This window comes from Larus michahellis, chromosome 12 (assembly GCF_964199755.1).
Source record: "Larus michahellis chromosome 12, bLarMic1.1, whole genome shotgun sequence".
In the NCBI taxonomy this organism is placed as follows: domain Eukaryota; kingdom Metazoa; phylum Chordata; class Aves; order Charadriiformes; family Laridae; genus Larus; species Larus michahellis.
Genome location: NC_133907.1, coordinates 5322818 through 5341089, shown reverse-complemented (window position 1 = coordinate 5341089; position 18272 = coordinate 5322818). Strand labels below are relative to the sequence as shown.

At 57.6% G+C, this 18272-nt stretch overlaps 1 protein-coding gene across 3 annotated transcripts; it reads left to right on the top strand.

Moving 5' to 3' along the window:
• The first annotated feature begins 7 nt into the window (after positions 1 to 7).
• Positions 8 to 17598, top strand: BCL2L1 (BCL2 like 1). 3 transcript variants are annotated; one of them, XM_074605775.1, is made up of 3 exons: positions 8 to 173; positions 1131 to 1796; positions 17107 to 17598. In XM_074605775.1, exons 2-3 carry the CDS (start codon positions 1242 to 1244, stop codon positions 17242 to 17244), a joined length of 693 nt encoding a protein of 230 aa, XP_074461876.1. In that variant the 5' UTR covers positions 8 to 173; positions 1131 to 1241; the 3' UTR covers positions 17245 to 17598. The 3 variants fall into 3 exon arrangements, with proteins under 3 accessions (XP_074461876.1, XP_074461875.1, XP_074461874.1); XM_074605774.1 differs by lacking the exon at positions 8 to 173 and adding an exon at positions 319 to 527; XM_074605773.1 differs by lacking the exon at positions 8 to 173 and adding an exon at positions 732 to 857.
• Positions 17599 to 18272: the final 674 nt, after the last annotated feature.

The window sequence follows — 18272 nt, the reverse complement described above, 5'->3', positions numbered from 1 at the left end:
CCCCGGCGCGGCCCAGGAGCTCGGCGGCCGCTCGGCGGGCGATGCGGAAGGAGCCCGAGGACTGCTGAGCGGGCCGAGGCCCGGCGGGGCTCCCGGCGACCCCTGGCGTCGCTGCCGGCCGGGCCCGCGGGGCAGGGGCGGGGAAGGACGCGGACCCTCCACCGGCCGCTGAGGTGAGGGGCGGAGTGGGGCAGGCCGTGAGCGACGCGCGGCTCAGCCAATGGGAGAGTTCGCTTACGGGCCCCGCCCCTCGGGGCTCTCCCCGGCGGGTGATTGGCTGGCGAGTGAGGGGCGGGCGGCGTGGGCGGGTGCCGTCCTCGCGGGCGCCCCGTCGGCCCTCGTGCGCGGGCCCCGTGCTCGCCGCCCCGCCCCGGTACGGCGGCCGAGAGGGGCGGTACGGTGGCCGGGGGACGGGGGGGGCCAGGCCGCCCCCTGCGGCCCTCCCGCCTGCCGCGGCCCAGTGAGTCACCGGCCCGGCCCCGGCGGCAGCGCCTTGCTAGCCGCAGCGAGCGACCGGGATAGCTCCCGTAAGAACGCAGGGCCGAGTGGCGGTATGGGGGGGGCTGCGCCGCGGTTACCGTCAAACCGGGCCCTGCACGGGGCTGCCGTAACCCTTGGGCAACGCTGCCTGTCTGCTTCCGCCGGCCGCCGTTGGGCAACGCCGGTGGAGGGGGGCGGGGGGAGCCGGGCCCTTTAACGGGCGGAGCCGGAGCGGGCGGGGGCGGTGCTGCGTCCGCCTCCGCGGCACTCCGGGACTGGCGGAGCGCGGCCGGTCCGGCCCGCAGCTCCAGCAGAGTGAGAGCCGCCTCCGCTCCGGCCCGGCCCGCAGCCGGTCTGCCAGGCGGTGTCTGCACCCGGTGAGAGCCTGGCGTTGGGGACCGGGGGCTGCTCGGAGCGAACCGGCGGGGTCCCCTGGGGCTCGAGATTGGTTTCCCGGGAGGTGGAGGGTGGGTGTTGCGGTCGATTCTCCCCGCGGCTTCAATCCGGTGGCCCTGAGTCTCGGCATAAGGCTGTGGGATGATCTCAGTCTGATGATAAGCTATCAGTGTTCGTGGCACGGGTGCATCTAAAAGCTGTAGCATTAACCGTTTCTTTGCCTTTCTCCTTTTCTGGTGTTTGTCTGTGCAAAGGTCAAATGTTTCCATCCGTCGTGAAGAAGAAGAGTGGAGTCGGGACCTGCTAAGTGCTGATCTGCTTGTGCTCTGGACCATGGACTCATTGAGGGCATCCCAGGTGTGAAAATGTCCAGCAGTAACCGGGAGTTAGTGATTGACTTTGTTTCCTACAAGCTCTCACAGAAGGGATACAGCTGGAGTCAGCTGGAGGAGGAGGATGAGAACAGGACTGACTTTGCAGCGGAGGAGGCCGAGATGGACGGCGTCCTCAACGGGAGCCCCTCCTGGCACCCGCCCGCCAGCCACGTAGTGAATGGAGCCACCGTGCACCGGAGCAGCCTCGAAGTCCATGAAATCGTTCAAGCAGCCGATGTGAGGCAGGCGCTGAGAGACGCAGGGGATGAGTTTGAGTTGAGGTACCGGCGGGCTTTCAGCGACCTCACTTCCCAGCTCCACATCACCCCTGGCACGGCATATCAGAGCTTTGAGCAGGTAGTGAATGAACTCTTCCGCGATGGAGTGAACTGGGGTCGCATTGTGGCTTTCTTCTCCTTCGGAGGAGCCTTGTGTGTGGAGAGCGTTGACAAGGAGATGCGGGTATTGGTGGGACGCATTGTATCTTGGATGACCACGTACTTGACCGACCACCTAGATCCCTGGATCCAGGAGAATGGCGGATGGGTAAGAACTCCTCTTCTCGGTGGGAGTGGCAGCCCATGTCCTCCCTTGCTCCAGGCCAGCAGCAGTACTGGCCAAACCAGAGCGTAGCTCCCTGCATTGTTTTTGGTAGTGCATGTCCTAGACCTTGCAGGGAGATAGAGGGGTGTGTGGCCTTTCCCTCTGTGCTCATAATACTCTTGCCTCAAGAGGGTCAGTCCATCACAGTGACACAGTTTGTGCTCAGTCGTGTCCTTCTCCATCCCTATTTTTTCTCCTTCTCCTTGGATGTTATGTAAAAGACCTGTTTTCCAAGAGCCTTTGGAAATCTAATGTCATCCAAGCTTGTTCTTCAAGCAGGACCCCTTGCTCTTGGGCATGGTCCTGGTGTCATTTAACAGCAGGGAGTGGAGCTTCCTCCTCTCGGAGCTTGAAGTGCTCTGGCGGGCTGGCCTGCGGTCTGCTGGGGTAACAGCTACTTCTTCATTCTGGAGACAGGACTTTGCCTTCTGCCGTGCTCACGGTGAAGTGAATCCCATGGCAGATCCTTGTGGGTGGGTGGGCTGCTGGGCCAGTGGGAGCTGATGTGGTGGGAGCCAGGGCTGAGGTGGGAGCAACCTCTGCGCTGGCGAGCTGCTAAACCTGCAGCTGCTTCTTGCTTGGCAGGGAGCAATACTCCCAGCTGCCCCAGCAGCAAACCCTGTAAGCTTTCAATGGTGAGGTATTAACATGAATAAGCATTTCTTCAGGAAGCATTCTTGAAATGCCGGGTCCGGCTGCGCGGTGCTGCCTGGGACTGCCAGCGGGAGGTATATGACCTACAGATGTCTGAGTTTTCTTTTTGCTTCTGCATCTTAGTGATTCCCCGCTGGTGTAACCTTTACTGGTGCCCCACTGGAAAGAGCTCATGCTGTCAGGCGTTAGCATCTAAACGGTGGGGAATTGCCTTGCTGGTGAGCTAAGGGCTTTCAGCCCTGGTCATCTCATAGTCCATCAGCAGGCCCCTGCATCTTGAGGAGAGGGCAGGAAGCTTTGAGCCCGGCGTTGTGCTCTGCACCCTCCTGATAGAGAAGAGGCACAGGAGCCCCACAGAGCTCCGCAGCTCCTCACGCTTGGCCGGTGGTGTCGGGGTCTCTGGAGAAGAGGGAAAGTGGGTGCACCCAGGGAGAGGGAGCAGGTTCACACAGGGTGCAGGAATTCCAGGAATGCGGGCTGCCCTGGGGCACTACCCGGGTGGGGCTGCTGGGGCTTGGTTTCGATTAATAACTGGGGATCTGCTGGCCATTTCATCAGGCTGTATCTGGCCCATTAGCTCTCTCATCCTGCAGATAACCCTGGCCAAATGCTGAGTTCCTTCCCCCTCCCTCTGGCTTTGGCTTTTAAAGCCACAGATTAGTCTTGGAATTGAGTGATCAAATTGAGGTTTCCAAGCTAGTGTGGCTGTTGCTGTTAGTGACGGATTGGGCTGTATCCTGGAGACCTAGGCGATAATGCAATCTGATTTTTTGTAAATGAACTCTCTGGGGGATTTAGATTAAATCACTGGTGGAAAATCACTGGTCCCTGCTTGTGGGGAATGAAATACCTCCTCCCTCTGTTCCCCACCCCCAACCATCATGGTTAAGACTCTTCAATTTTTTTTGTGTCTGTCTGTAAATTCATTGTTTGGAGCAAATATTTGTTCAACAGATTGCGGAAGGGTCAGGACTCCTCTCTATCTGACCCGCCCACCAGCTCTTGCTTTGAAGATCACCGTTAGCTGTGTTTCCCACCCAGGGGAACAACCTTGCTCTCTTCTTCTAACCTTGAACGGGGCTTCTAACTTCACCGCTCAGGCTGGGCTGCTGCCCAGGCTGTGCCAGTAGCTGAAGGGGAACCAGGCAGGGTGGTAAAGGCCATAGTTGGGGGGGATCCGCCCCACCAGCCACCAAAAAAAAAGGGCTGGGCAGTGTTGCTGCTGCCAGCCTGTTGCAAATCCCAACCCAGTTCTTGTTTGACGTCTCAGCATTAGCTTTCCTCCGCACTCAGGTTTCACCGTGTCCCTTCTCAGGGGACAGCCGTGCAGCTCCAAGCGTAGGGATGGCGCGGTGCGGTGGCAGCACAGGAGCCATAAGAGCTCCCGAGTGCCTCACGCATGGGGTGTGCGTGGAGATGCTCTGCGACTTCAGCTGCAGGGGGGGAGAACGGCTGGCCTGCTGCCAGCAAGGAAAGTAAGTGCCACCTTGCACTTACTGTGACGGAGCGGTCCCTCTCCTGACACCCTGTTTGCACAGGGAGCCTGTTTGGTGCATCTGAGCTGTTAGAGCCCGTCCCATACAAACAAAGCTCTCCTGAGAGGTGCAGCAGGCAGGTCCTGGTGGGAGAGATGCAAGTTCTGGCAGGCCTGCTTGGCAGGGACCAGGTGGTTTGTGTTTTAGAGCGCTGCAGCACTTCTCTTCCTGGAAAGCCCCTCTGAAAGAGGGAAGGAGCGCGGCTCTATCACAGGTATCGCGCAGCCTGGTCGTGTAGGAAGCTCTATTTCATTCCTCACCAGTGGAACAAAGGCAAGCGTAGGATGGCTGTGGGGTGCAGGTTGCCTTTGAAGGGCCCTGTAGGCTGCTCTGTGCTGGGCTGTAGCAGTTTTCTTGAGAAATCATTTTTTGAGGCGAAGGGGAAATGGCAAATCTATCTCCATAGTGTAGTGAGTGTATTTTGTCACGTTTACTGTCCCTGCCTTGGTTTGCCCTCCTCTCCACAATCTGGCACTGAGAAAACAAACAAGAACAACCCAAGGGGGCCATTTAATAACCAGCCAGAAGAGAGCTGCTGCCTTGGTGAGCCGTCAAAACCAAAGAGGAGGCTTTCCTGAGGCAGTTGTTTTGGCCAGGACCAGATTCCACTAGCTGTGAAGTTCAAACAGTGATCCCAGTGGGGATCGGGAGTCATGGGGGGAGAAATCTGATGAGTGGGAATGCAGGAGGGGGAAGCGCAGGGCGAGCGGGAGAGAGCCTGGCAGGCAGAGATGTACTGACCGTGTTTAATCTGTTTGAGAAAGGAAAGTGAGCAGTAGTTCCTGCCTGGTTGTGACCCTCCAATGGATGACAGTTTTTCTTTCAAGGCTGAATCTATGTTCAGAGTGAGGTTTAAAGAGGGTGTTCCTTGGGGGCTTGGAGGTAGATCGATGGACATAGAGGCAAGAGGTTTCCTGTTTGCAGGGGGTGTGGGGGGAACCAGCGGGAAGGGTCTGTGCCAGGCCAGGACTGAAAGCAAAGCGCATCTTTGCCACCAGTCTGTGACATCTGAATCCCAACAAGCTGGGCTAGGCTGAAAGAGGACTAACTGCTTCCCACCTTGGCTCTGTGCATCCCAGGCTCTTGGCTGGCCCTGACCACGCAGGGCTCGATATGCTGGGGTGTATTTGTTGTGTCGCTCTGTGGTGGACTGAAAGCTTGTGGTTCTGTTTGGGGAAAACCCTTAGAAGATGTCAATATAGCAAACTCATTTTCTACCTTTTAAATTTTTTTCTTGAATAATAGGAAATGACTCAGCCTGTGTCATATGACAAGAGTGCAGCTGGGATTTCGTCCTGTGCTCTTGCTGCAAGCTTCTCAATGGTTTCAGGTTGAGGGCAAGCCTTTGGTTTTCAGCTCTTCAGAAATGCTTTTTGGCCCTATGCCATCACCCAGGTAAGGCGCACAAGCCTTCCCTGCAGCCACCACAGTATCTAGCTGATCCCGGGTGCCCCAGGATCCTCATGCTTTGTTGGTCTGAGCTTTTTGGGCAGTGTAAGATAAGTGCAAGTTTGAATTCTGCTGCCGTTGTGCCCTGAGACTCAGAGAGGAGTGGCCTGCTAGGTGTGGAAGGGGCACACCTGCGCATTGCACTGAATGGGGAACGCAGCTCCCTCCGGGGTGAGCGCTGTTTCCCAAAGCTCTGCTGTTCTGAGTGTTAACACGTTGGGTTTCGGGGATGACACAGCACTGCTAATCCAGTTTGAGATCGCAGCCATCGGTTTAACTTGCTGGCCAGTAGGCAGCAGAGCTGGCTGTAGGAAGTGACTGTGGATAGCCAAGGCCACGCTTTGCTTAGAGATGAATCCCAACCAGTGGTCTGCGAAGCTTAGCTGGGTTATCGCTTTCCACTTTGTCCTCTGTAATTATTTTACAGTCTGGATCCCTTGCAGATGAGATGATGCCTCCATTGTCATCACCTGCTTGGGATGACAAAAATACTCTTCCCCTGCCAGCTGGGTCCCTCGTGTCCCTTCGCAGTACGGGCTGTTCCTCTCTGGCTGTGGGAACTGCCTGCCTGCCGGTCACTGCCTGCAGGGTCTTGGCTCGGTCTGTCCTGCCTGGTGTAGCCATCCCAGGTAGCTGTATCCTTGCTGGCGGCTGGAGATCTGGGCTCAGCATGCAGATCCCTGGCAGCTTCTCATCCTGCCTTCGACCTGGGAGGCTTTTCTGCAGTGCTCTCCAGGAAATGCCATTGGAATGACTTCCACTGCAGCTTCCTGCCCGGCCCGCAGCAGCATTCCTACCGCTAGACCAAGAACGACGCAGAGGCGAGTTTTGAGAGCTTTGCTCTTCGCCCCATTTACCGTTCTCCTTCTTTGGGGCCCTGCCTGTTTTCCTTGCTGCCTCTCGGTGTGCGGTGCAGTTTGATTAAGTTCCTTAGATCTGTGATTAGAGCAGGCGCCTGAAAGGCAAAGCTCCTGCCCGTCACTGGCTGTGGCTCAGAGCAGCCCACTTAACCCCGTGGTCTTTCAGGAAAAGGGATAGCGTTTCCTTCCCTCCCAGGGAAGCCACTGGGAACTCGGATTCATAAAGCACTCTGAGGTTCTTTAATCCGAAGAATGGAGTGTCGTTTCAAAAAAAAGACCTGTGAAATAACTAACAAACTGTTTCTTGCTCCTCTGTGTTCACAGCTGCTCTGGGTAATGTCAGTCTTCCTGATCATCCTGCTCCTGTCTGAAACTGGAGCTGGGTTCCCCCCAGCGCTGCCTGGGGTCTCTCCCCATTTCAGCAGCAATGGGGTGTCCCACCACAGCAGATGGGGTGGGAGGGAGCAGCGTGCTCTTTTTGCCCCATGTGGAAGCTGCAGCTTTCTGTACGTATTTGGGGTGCTGCACCTGATTTCCTCCCAGCTTCCGTATGGTTTGTGTACGTGGTTTACCCCAGGGAGCAGCGATACGCCTGCGGCCCACAGCGGCTACAGGCTGAATGGGTGTGCAATGCTTCAAGGCCTTTGCTTAAGCTTCTCTCCTTTTGATTTTTACCAAGCTGCTGACGGCTGTAAGCACAGTCCCATCTTGATGTTACAAGGAGTATTTCTCCAGCAGCTCTTTCCCCACTAGCTGTAAAGCCGGAGTGCTCCCAGGAGGAGCTGGGGGAAGGGAAGGGATGGCTATCAGTTGTAGAAGTGTTGCAGACCTGCTGAACCGAGAGGAGAGGGATTAATGGTGGCTTCTGCTGTGGGAGCAGAAAGGGGCTGGGGGTGGCTGCTGTCTCCCCTCTGGTGACCCCGATGGCAGTCGGGATGTTGACCTACCTGCTGGCTGATTCAGTGCAAAGGTATGCTCTGCGGGGTGGCTCTGCCTTTGCACGGCAGGAAAGCAGCAAACCTCTCCTCCTCCTCCTCCACCCTCCCGAGAGGGATGTTACCCTTAAATGCTATTGTTCTGAGCAACTAAAGATTAACGCGGATAATGGAGGCATGAAAGGGAAGCCATGTCCCTCGGTGCCAGGGCACTCCTTGGTTTGCCGCCCTGGCCTTGGACAGAGAAACTGTTCCTCCTCTGTACTCCCCATGTGGAAGGACAGGCAGAGGGGTGGTTGGTGCAAGATCTCTCTGAAGTCCGGCTCCTAAGCGTCCTTGGGATGCCAAGGGTTTAAGTTAAGGGGACGTGCTTTCTAGAGGCGTGCGAGAGCGTTCCCCACAGTGTGCCCATGGAGGGGGGATGCGATGGCTTTGCTGGGTGCACAGGGCCAGCTCCAGGCTGTGGGCTGGCCCTCACCACGTTCAGGTGGGGAGAAGGGTTACTCTTTGCCACAGAAGCAGAACAGCCCAGCGGAGCAAGGGGGCAGAGGGCTGTGGGAGGCAGAGCCGTTAGCAGATGGCTCCAGCTGGGCTTACCGGGGGAGCAGGTGTGGGTTTCGGGAGGCAGCCTTTTAAGAGAGATGTCAGTTTTGAACCCGGGAGGCTTGAGGGGCTGAACCGTGGCTGCCACGACTCGCGTGCTGGGGAGCTGTGACCTAGTTGTGCTGTAGAAATGCTCGCTTTATTTTTTATTTTTAGGTATTTTGCTTATTTTATCCTCATGTTTAATTTAGTTAACAAAAAAAAAAAAAAAGAATCCGAGGGCTGAGCAGTGCTGGGAAGGACTGCCTGCAGGCGGGAACGCCCGCTGCAGCTCCTCCGTGCAGCCAGCATCTCTCCAGCCGCCCGTGTCTTCTCTCGGACACGTGCTCACGTGTACCAGCCCAGTGCTGTCTCTCAGGATCTCTTTAATGGGAAACCCAGTGCACTCGGCGCTGCTGCCTGCCTCCGGGGTAGCGAGAGAGGGAGGAGCGGGATTCGGAGCATTAACCAGAGAGGCTCCCATGGCCACGGGGGGACTGTTTGAATGTCGTGCTGTAACTGGTCTGCCTTCCCTCTGCTACTGGGAGCAGGGAGCTGGGTGAGCATGGCGTTTCAGCAGGTTCGGGGCTGGTTACTCTCTCAACCACTGCTTGCCCCTGCGTTTTGCACAGCATGCCCGGGGAAGGGTAATAGGCTGTATCTGTGAAGAGGGAAGTTTCAGGGGTCTGTGCAATTCCCTTGGGGAGAGCTGCTTGAATTTATTGCATTATCCTCCTTCCTGCTCAAGCTTGTGTTTCAGCTGTGTCTGCAGACGTAGCTTCTGATTTAAGTAGATCCAATTAGTAGCTAGCTTCTGGCATCAGTATCCTGCCTGGGGAGATGAGCCCTGGAGATGGGGAGCCTCCGGTGGGAGAGAGGCCGGGCTCAGCCTTTCTGCCCCGCTCCTGATCTAGGATGGAGCTGGAGCTCCCTGTCTCGCAGCCCTGGCCCTGAGCTCAGGAGGAAACCAAGGCAGGTGTCGTCTGCTCCGCGCTCCACCTGGCCAAGAACAAAGAGCAGGCAGGTTCTCCCTGCCTGTACCACTGCTAGCCAGGTGCTCTTAAGAGTGAAATCAAATACTCCAAAATGTGACATCTTGGCAGCAGGCAGGGCTTGGAGCAGGAACCGCTCATGCTTGGCGGTGTGCGAGGGGTCGATGGGCAGAGCCCTGCAGGGACCTGTCTGTTGAGGGCAGGACTGTGTGCCTGAGGGGAGAGAGCTGCTGAGCTGGCTGCTTCCCGAAGGAGCATGAAAGGGTTTTCTTCTCTACTGGAGGGTGAAGGGCTCTTTGGGAAGCTCAAAGAAGAGACCTAGGCTGGCACAAAGCTGGTTTGGTTTGAATGCAGCTAATGCCACGCTCAGGTGGAGCAGGACAGCTGTCTGCATCACTTCATTAGTTCTCCAAATGATGCTAGTCCCATTTGCACATCTCTCTTTTGCCGTCATTGAGGTTGAGGAAGGTGCATGAGCATTGTGCAAGGAGCACGGCTGGCAGCAGTACGTGACATTACTCTGTGTGTGTAGCTTGTGGCTCAGGGTTTGGGCTGGGATGTGGGAGCTGGGCGTGTATGTGGCCCTGGGTAGTGTCTGGGTGACATATGACTTATGTATGGAGAAAATGAGGTGTTGCTACCTGTATATCAGCCATCACAGCAGTGTTGCAAGTGCTTCCATCCTGTAATGGTATGGCTCACCAGCGTATTAAACTTGCCGGAGAGCTAATATCTTTTATTAGAGCAACTGACCTCATTTAGAAGCTTCCAGTGCACCAGCCAGTGATTATTTCATGCAACAACACGTATGGAGGAGCCCAGGGCAGAGCACAAAGTCTCCTCGTGCTGCTCCGCTCTCTCACACATTTGCTGCATCAGCTGCCTACTCTGCTTCCTGCCCTCAAGTCAGCAAGGATTTTGCTAAAAGGGACTTCGTGGCCTGAATCATTTGAGATTTCATGTGGACTAACAGGAAGTGAAAACAGAATGAGCACATCTTCCTCCTCTTCCTGCACCTCCACCCTTTCCCCTTTTTCATTCAAGTGGCATGTAAGAATTACAGCAGCCTCATGAGGTGCTGGGACTGAAGTGGGAAGTGGCGAGGCTTGGCCAGCACTCCTCCAGGATGCTGGAGGACAAGTGGCTCGAGGCAATCGTGTGGCCCTTCCCCAGGACCTGTCTCCCATGGGGACTGTCCCTGCATCCAGCCTTGCTCCCGTGGGCTCTGGTAATGCTGCCGTTCCCTGCAGTGGGGGCTTGGGGTAAGGCTTGTGGTGCGGTTGAGAGCTGGAGAGGTCCATCAGCATCGCATGACTTGGCCTCTGGATAGGAGGGAACGTGGCACTGCAGCCGGGCACACGCGAGCATGGCACGTCTCCTCGGTGCAGGTTTCCCCATAGTTACACAAGGGCACGATTGCACAGGAGCTGTGACATCTGGGAAGAGCAATGACAAGGTGAAAATTGAGCTTTGTTCCTCGGGTGCAGGGGACCCTGCCGAGGTGTTTGTCCAGTGCAGTGAGCCGGCCACAGCGCTCGGGCTCCCCAGCACCACAGGCAGCAGATAACCATGAAATTAAAGCAGGAGCCTTCCCCTGCCCCCCGAGCGCGCCCCTCGCACAAAGGCGGGCAGGCAGGCAGGCTGCTCTGCCTGCCGGGGCTCAGACACCATCTGTCCGGTGGGGAGAAGCATCAGAGAGACCGTCTTTCCTCGGACTATTCCACTTAATGCCCTTTGGAAAACAATCCCATTCCCAGCAGGTGCTAATCTCTTGAGTGGATCCGGCTCAGCCAATGTGTTCTTTGCTGTGCCTTTGTACTGGAGCCTTGTCGCCTGCCAGCCGTTCTGCTGCCGAGCTCGCCCAACGCCGGCCGGGGCTTCAGCACCTTCGGGAGCCTTCAGCCTGGTTAGTTCTGGGAGAAACACTGATGAAAGATGGATGCAAGTAGATTAGTCATTCGCACCATCTCCCGCTTTAATACACATGAATGTTTCAGCAGATTTCTGGAACGGAGAGCGCAATTCCCTGCTCTCCATCTCGTGCTGTGCGCAGCAGTCTCCCGGGGCAGGGATGGGGGTTACAGCTGTCACCGGAGCCCCTTTCATGTATTTGGAAAATGCTGAAATTGTACTGAATGGTGTGGGGTTATTACAGGTTTCCTGGAGCTGGTGATGAAACCAGTTTGACAGGAGGCTGCCACAGCGAGGATTAGGGATGGAATGTGCTAGTGAGGGTTTGTTTCTGGTTAGAAAGGAGCTGGCTCTGGCCCTCGCTAGGCTGAAGCCCCCGCAGGTTTGTTGGGCTTTGGGCTGCGGCCCCATGGGCAGCCTCCCCGCATGGTGCAGCCCAACGTGTGTGGGGAGGTGGGGATGTGCTTATTTAATGAACCTTTTTGAATTTATGGCTGCGTCCCTCAGGGTTGCGGGTTTCTCTGCACGAAGAGCCCTGGAGCTTGGGCAGGGGCAACACCCCAGCGCCTGCAGCACCCTGGTGCCCGCTCCCAGGGCAGGAGAGACAGGAGAGGCAGCTGGGCTGGTGGCATTCCCTGCCATTGTCATGGAGATCAGCAGCTGCTTCCCTGGAGGTCATCATTTGCATAACAGTTAGAGCTGGGTCTCTGGAGCATTTGCACCTGCGAGTGTGCTGTCCCCAGAGCCCCTTCCCCACCCCATACCAGGCTGGCCCAGGGTGCAGGTGGGGACCAGAGGGGTGAAGCTGAGGATGTGGAAAAGCTCGGAGACCCCTCTGCCTAGGATGACATGTTTCCTTGGCATGCTGCCAGGTCCGGGGGGTCACATTGACCTCCAGTCCCGATACCGCAGGCAGTACTGTGTGACTGGCGCAGGCACGCTCGGTGTCCCTGCTGCCCTCATTTCAGGCCTGGGCTTCAGACAGGGCTGGGGATGGTCAGGGCCACACATGGATGCAGTGTCTGGGGGACAAGGGCAAGGGGAGGGCCTCCGGGATGTCTCTTCCACTTTCATAGTGTGTAGGGACCGGCTGAGCTGTGTTTACAGGATCCTAGTGGCAGCCTTTGGGAATATTTACGTTTTCTTTTTTTCTGAAAGATCTCAGCTGCCTTTTCCCCTCTGTGCTTCACCTCCAGGTTCACATATGCCAGTCCCATGTGGTGAGCTGGCAGCCCGAAGGGGCTCTGGGAGCAGGTTGCTGTCGATGCAGGGCTTTGTTGAGGTCGGCGCTGAGCTGCTGCCTTTCTTTTTTTTCCATGCTTGTCTCACTGCTCAGCACAAAACTGTTCCCAGCATCTCATTAACAAATGTCTGGTCATCCAGATGACTCCACTCCTGGCCGGCGATTGGTGTTAGACCTCTTAGCAGTAACACAGCTGTAGTTACGGCGAAGGTATAACAGAAACAGCCTTGTTTTCAAGTGAAACATTGCCTCGTGACAAGCATGCATGGATTGGGAGTCAGACGCTGTGGCTCATGCTGCTGGCTCGTATGCAACTCTAGGCAAAGCATTTAACTGCTCTGCACCTCTGTTGATCTGTCTGGGAATGATGTTGACTTATTCCACGGGGGGGGCTGGAAAACCAACTAATTTTTGATAAAACACATTAAGATCCTTGTGTGAGAAAGGCTTTTGTACATGCAGAGCTGGTTGCTGTGGGTGTCTGTCTCGGAGACAGGCTGGCTGGGTGTCAGGGGTGTAGCTCCTGCTGGAGGCAGATTCTCCCTGTCGAAGTTGGACCGAGTGACGCTGGTTCACTATGAATAGTCTGGGTAAAGCCTGTCTCTTCTCTGCTGGTTATCAGAGCTTCGTACCGGTGTCTCAGTGACCTCCATACCCTTCACCTCCCTGTGCAAGGGAAGCTTTGAGCACCCAAACTCTGCCCTTCCCAGCGGCCAGCACCCTCCCCTTCCCACTCTACCCCTGGCTTAAGAGAGACCAGATGGGGATTCATTGCCCACATCTGCTTCCTTCACCTGCCCTCAAGGTTCAGTGTCGTTTACTGAATCCTCTTTCCTCCAGAGTTGGGGCTTATCTTGAAAGAGGAACCCGCTCTACTCTGCTCTGCATGCCCTGAATGGCAACTGTTCTCCCTCCCGCTTGGCCGGGGGGAGCTGCTTGGGCAGCGCTGGTGAATGAAACCAGCTGAACCTCTGGGGGTGGCTACCAGCAAGAGGCTGAAACTCTGCGTCTTCCCCTTCTGATTTCCAGGCTAGGATGTCAACACTGTGTCAGCCAGACCTTGTGCTTAATTAGTTTGCTCTGCCATCCAACATAGAGCACTTTGGGTCAGACCTACTCCTCTTTTCTCTCTGCCGCAGTGTTGTGTATGGCTGGGCAGTGTTTAAATGGCTGCTGCGTCTTCCCCGGTGGTGGGTTGCAGTTTGGGGCGCTGCAGGTGCCTCCAGAGCCTTTGGCACTGCAGAACCTCCCTGCCCTGTGAGGTGGTGGGCACCGGTGGAGTCTGGATCTCCAGGTCCTCTGTCTCCTGCAAGCAGCCCGTGCAGCTGGAGGGAAGTCGTCCCCCCCAGCAAGTGCTGGTTTAGACTCCAGCAAGAAAACGTTGTGTCCTTCCCCAGCGCTGGGGGAGGAGAGGCAGAGCCGGGCGATTGCCTTTTGCATATGCATAACCTCTTGCTGCTTCCTCCTCGCCTGCCCCAGAGCATCCTCCTCTCGGACGTGTCTTACCCGGGGTGGGGAAGGGGATGTGACGGGTGTTCGGTGGTGGAACAGCCTGTCCTCTCTGGGGTGGAAGAGGCCCACGGGCACACGGAGAGGGCGGTTGAGACACTGACGTGCTGTTGCTACCATAGTCCTTGGGAGCTACTCAGGAATTCCAAATATTTCCTCTCAGATAAAGGTGACTGGGGGAGGCCAGAAATATCTGGACGTGTCTGGGCAAGCCTGAGATCCCAAACACCAAGCCAGAGAGGTCAGAATCGGTACTGGGAGTGCTGGGCTTCAGGTGCAGAGCAGCCGGGGCCCGGGGCGGTGTGGGAACTGAGCAAGCTGCCTTTCCCTAACCTTCAACCCACCCCAAGGATGGGGCGGGAGGACACTTCTGCCTGTTTTCCCACTCCCTCTGGTCTGGGATTGCCATTCCCAGGGGACACATCTGGGATCACAGTTGGGTAGGGGCTGAGCTATTGCAACCTCCTGGGGATGGTTTCCCTGAGGAAGGGCAAGGCACTGTCCTCCCGAGTCTCCCACAGCCCCCAGCTTCATCTCCAGCAGCTGCTGCTCCGTCCCCAGGGGAACGAGAGGGGCTCGTGTCCCCTCCCTGCCCGTGCGGGGCTCTTGTCGTGCTCTTCTCCATCTGTAGCACCCGATAGCTCTCGGTTCACCGTATGCCATTTATCTCTTGTTCAGCAAACACTTCCTTTTCTTAGAAGTAAGGGCTTCAAAACATGCTTCTTGGAACTGCCTTTCCCCAAGCTCGGCGGGACATACCGTGGAGAAGGCAGCACCAGGGCTCGGCTGCCAGCCCTCCCCAGCTCCCTGCCCTGGCTGTGGGGGCCCTCTCGTGGTGCCTGCCCCACTGCCAGCCCTGCGGGGACGCCAGGTGACTCTGCAGCCCCTTCCACCTCGGCAGCCTTCCTGGGGACGGTGGGGACGTCCCCTCCCATGGGTCATGAGGAGCCTGCAGAGAGATGTGTGGGGCTCCATGGGGCAGGCCTTACTGAATCCCCGAGCAAAGTGGCTTTTTCTGAGGAATGCATCATGAGGGGCGTAACCTCCCTCCTCCCACTGGGCGCTCCCGCAGCATCGGGTGCTGTGGGTGCACGGCTGGGACATACTTCCAAGGGAAGGACCTTCCCCAGGGATGAGGGCCCTGGTACAGAGGGATGTTGTAGGGGTGGTGGAGGCACTCCACAGTGGCTGTTTTTGGACAAGTTCGTGTATTCTGCCCCAGTTCCCTTCTGCCCTCTATCTGTGCCAGCCTGCGTACTGCGTGCTGAGCTCTGTCACCGCTCCGCTGCTTGTCACCACCTATCAGCAGAGGGATTTCCTGTGCCATAATTAAAAATATCCCTTCCCTGGGTTTGGGCTCTCATCCCTCTCCTGCAGCACGTCCCTGCAGGATGTTTCCACTATTTCCATGGCCATCACCTGGGCAGGCGGCCGGGCAGAGGGGCTGGGAGTGGGCGGCAGCCCTCACCTTTCTCCCTGGATGGCAACCCGCATGTGAGCCGCCGTCCTGCCCGTTCCTGTAGGGCTGGGGTGCAACACACCACCTCCGCGGAGCCTGTGCCAGCTGGCAGGGCCGGTGGGAAGCGAGCTGCCTTCTGCCACTCTGTGTGGGTGGTGGGAGTCACGGGGACGGTTGTCACATCCCCGGAGAGCGCTCTGAGTGAGGCAGCAGCAGTGACGTGCCCCAGGGTGAGTTAGCAAAGTCCCTGTTGTCCCAGTGCCCTGCCCCCTGGTCTGCTGATACCTCCTCATGGTCGAGGGGGTGTGAAAGGCAGCCGGGGGAGTTGGGAGATGCTGGAGACGGTGTTTGGTGTAAGGCAGAGAAGAGCTTTGGTGGGGCAGAGGTGGGTGCTGAGCTGCCACCTCACCTGGGTGGTTGTTCAAGTACCTGATCCCCTGTGGTGGGGATACCTGTGGCCGAGGAGAGGGACACAGCCCAGCTCCCTGGAAGCGAGTGTGCCTATCTGTTGCACACTTTGCTGTGAAAAGTTGTGAGTGAGCTTGATCTTGTGTCAAGACGAGGAGATACCTTGCAAGCTGTGACCGTGATGGGGCTGTTTTGGGGGAGCCAGGGGAATGGCACCGTGTATCCACAAGTCATGGAGAGGCACCTGCCTAAAGACCCTCTCTATCCCAGCCATGATCCGGGCACCAAACCCCCCGCAGGTCCTGTGGGGCAGGCATGGGAGGCATCTTAGGGGCAGAGCTGCCAGACCCAGGCAGGCAGGGATGCTGCCTCTGCCCCCAGGGAGGCCATGGTGAGGCATGACACAAGCACAGCGTCAGCTGGGCTTATCTCTGCTTTCCCAGAGCAGCCGGGTTACTGGAACTGCATTCACTTATCAGGGAACAGGGGACCTTGCCGGGAAGATGGGCTCAAGATGCGACAACGTCAAACCCCTTCTGACGCCGAGGTGTCCAGCGCTCTGAGCTGCTGGCGATCCCTGAGCTCGCAGCTCCAGCTCCCTCTAGCCCCAGCGCTCCTGCTCAGCCCTGATAAACCTGGGAGCTGCTGGGGCGTAAAGTTCTCAGTTTCATGTTGCCTGCCCATGGATCCCTCCTTCCCTCTGGTGTGTGTGGCCTGGGGACATGAGCTATTCTCATGGTGGTCTGAGGTCCCTGGGTGCCCAAGGGAGCAGGAGGGGTGACATCGTGCCGTGGGGGTGCTGCACGGGCGCAGGGGGCAGATGTGCTCTCTGAGAGCCTCTTCTCAGGAGCAGTTCAGCTCTGGTGGTCTTCTCTCTCTCTGCCCTCCGTCTCCCCTCATCCTAGGCCATGACAATCTGTCCCCAGCCCCATCACATGCCTCCCTGTGGCCGTTTGCTGCGCAATGGCTCTGCTGAATCTGACCAGCTCTGGCTGCTGCAGGTGAAGGACTGGAGGTGGCCTGCTCGGACAAGCTGGGCCGGAGTGACTGCATTCCTGGCTGGGCCTCGTGCTTGGCCCGCTCTCCCGAAGCCAGGGGGTAGGCAGGAGTTTCGCGAACCCAAAGTGGTCTGCCTTCGCCGCAGGGATTCGCAAAATCCACATCATGCTGTGGAGTAACCTGTGATAGCCAGGACATGAGAGCTTGTCTTGCTGGGATGCGGCTCTGGGGAGAGAGAGGTGGGAGGCTCTGCTTTGGACCCAAAAACGGCGAGGGGGATGTGAGGTGTGGGCTCCTGCCGCAGCCGTGGGCACCAACCCTGCTTCCGCTCCCCCAGGCCTCGGCCATGGAATAAAGCCCAGCGTTTTCCTGCTGCAATGATTTCTATCACACTTCGATGCTAATTTTAGAGAGCCTAGAGCACGTGATGCATCTCCTGCCCTGCCCGCGTTGTATTCTCCGTGCAAATCCTTTCTGGCATCCACTTTTCTCATGACTGGTCCTGTGCTTCCCCCATCGCCCTCTGTGCGTGATTCAGAGCGAGGAAGCACAAGGCGTCTGTCATCCGCCTGGTCCCCACCACCGCTTTCCTGCCAGCAGGAGCCCAGCAGCCTTCCTGCCCCTTCCCGTGGAAGAGGAAGGAGCCCCAGAAAGCGTCAGAGATGGTCTCTGTGCTGCACTCCCACCCCTCTACTCACTGCTTCTCTCTTCCCACAGGAGCGGTTTGTGGACCTCTATGGGAACGATGCTGCTGCCGAGGTGAGGAAGGGCCAGGAGACCTTCAACAAATGGCTCCTGACCGGGGCGACAGTGGCAGGAGTGCTTCTGCTGGGATCCCTGCTGAGCCGCAAGTGACCCACCGCCGAGTCCCCCCCGTCGCCAGGACGACCACGCCTTCACCACCACATCCACTACACTCCGCTCCCGAGCACCGTCACCGGCGCGGGGGGCAGCTCCTCCAACTCCCGGGCGAGCGCCCCGCTCCACGGAGCTTTCTCCCTCGTGCCGCCAGCTCCTTTTATCGTAGCCTCCTCTTATTTACCGTTCCGTTGTGTTTTAAAAGGCGCTGAGACCAATGCAGCACTTCAGGCAACAGCTCCCAGCGCTGGGAAGATCCAGGCAGCCGGGGAGAGTACTGGATAGAAAGTGTCCCCAGCCTGCAGGGTCCTCTAGATCACTTTCAAGAAAATAAACAGACTTATTTTTGCATGTGTGAGTGCGTGCGTGTGTGTAGATGTGTCACTAATATAAGGTTCCCCAGCCAGAGCAAGGGTATAGGCTCCGTGCCCCCGTCTCCGGCATGCTCAGGCCCTGGGAAGAGGCAGGCTGCAGAATGGGATGGAGCTTCCCTGCAGCATCCCTGTCCCGTCCCCGCTTCCTCCGGGCAGAGTTCATCCCTGTGGTGGGTGGGAGCCAGGAGGAAGAGGCAGAGGTTGGGGGCAAGGAGCTCTGCGCTCCTGTCATCCTCTGAGCCCCTTTCACCCCAGACATCAGCTGCTGGGAGTCTCGGGCGAGGATGATGTGTGAGGCCGAGGGTTGTGCCCGGCTGGAAGAGATCCTCCTCCTCTTCCTCCTCCTCCCTCTGAATGTAGATTGCTGTGGGGCTGTGCACATCCCTCCCCACACCTGCTCCTCCGGGCTGGCAAAGGAAGAAGGCAGACGAGGGAGGAGAGAGCTTTCCTTGGGCCCTGCGCTGGCAGAAGGGGCTCTGCAGAGGGCTGGAGCCATGGCATCCAGCAAGTGCAGGAACAGAGACTTTGCTGGGGTGGAAGGGGCGGGGGGAGCGATGCTCCTGCCCTTCACTGGAGTGGCAGCAGCCCCACCACGGCCAGTCCATGGGGGTAGTGGGTGAGCGAGCCCGGGGAGGCTGAGAGCCGTCCCTA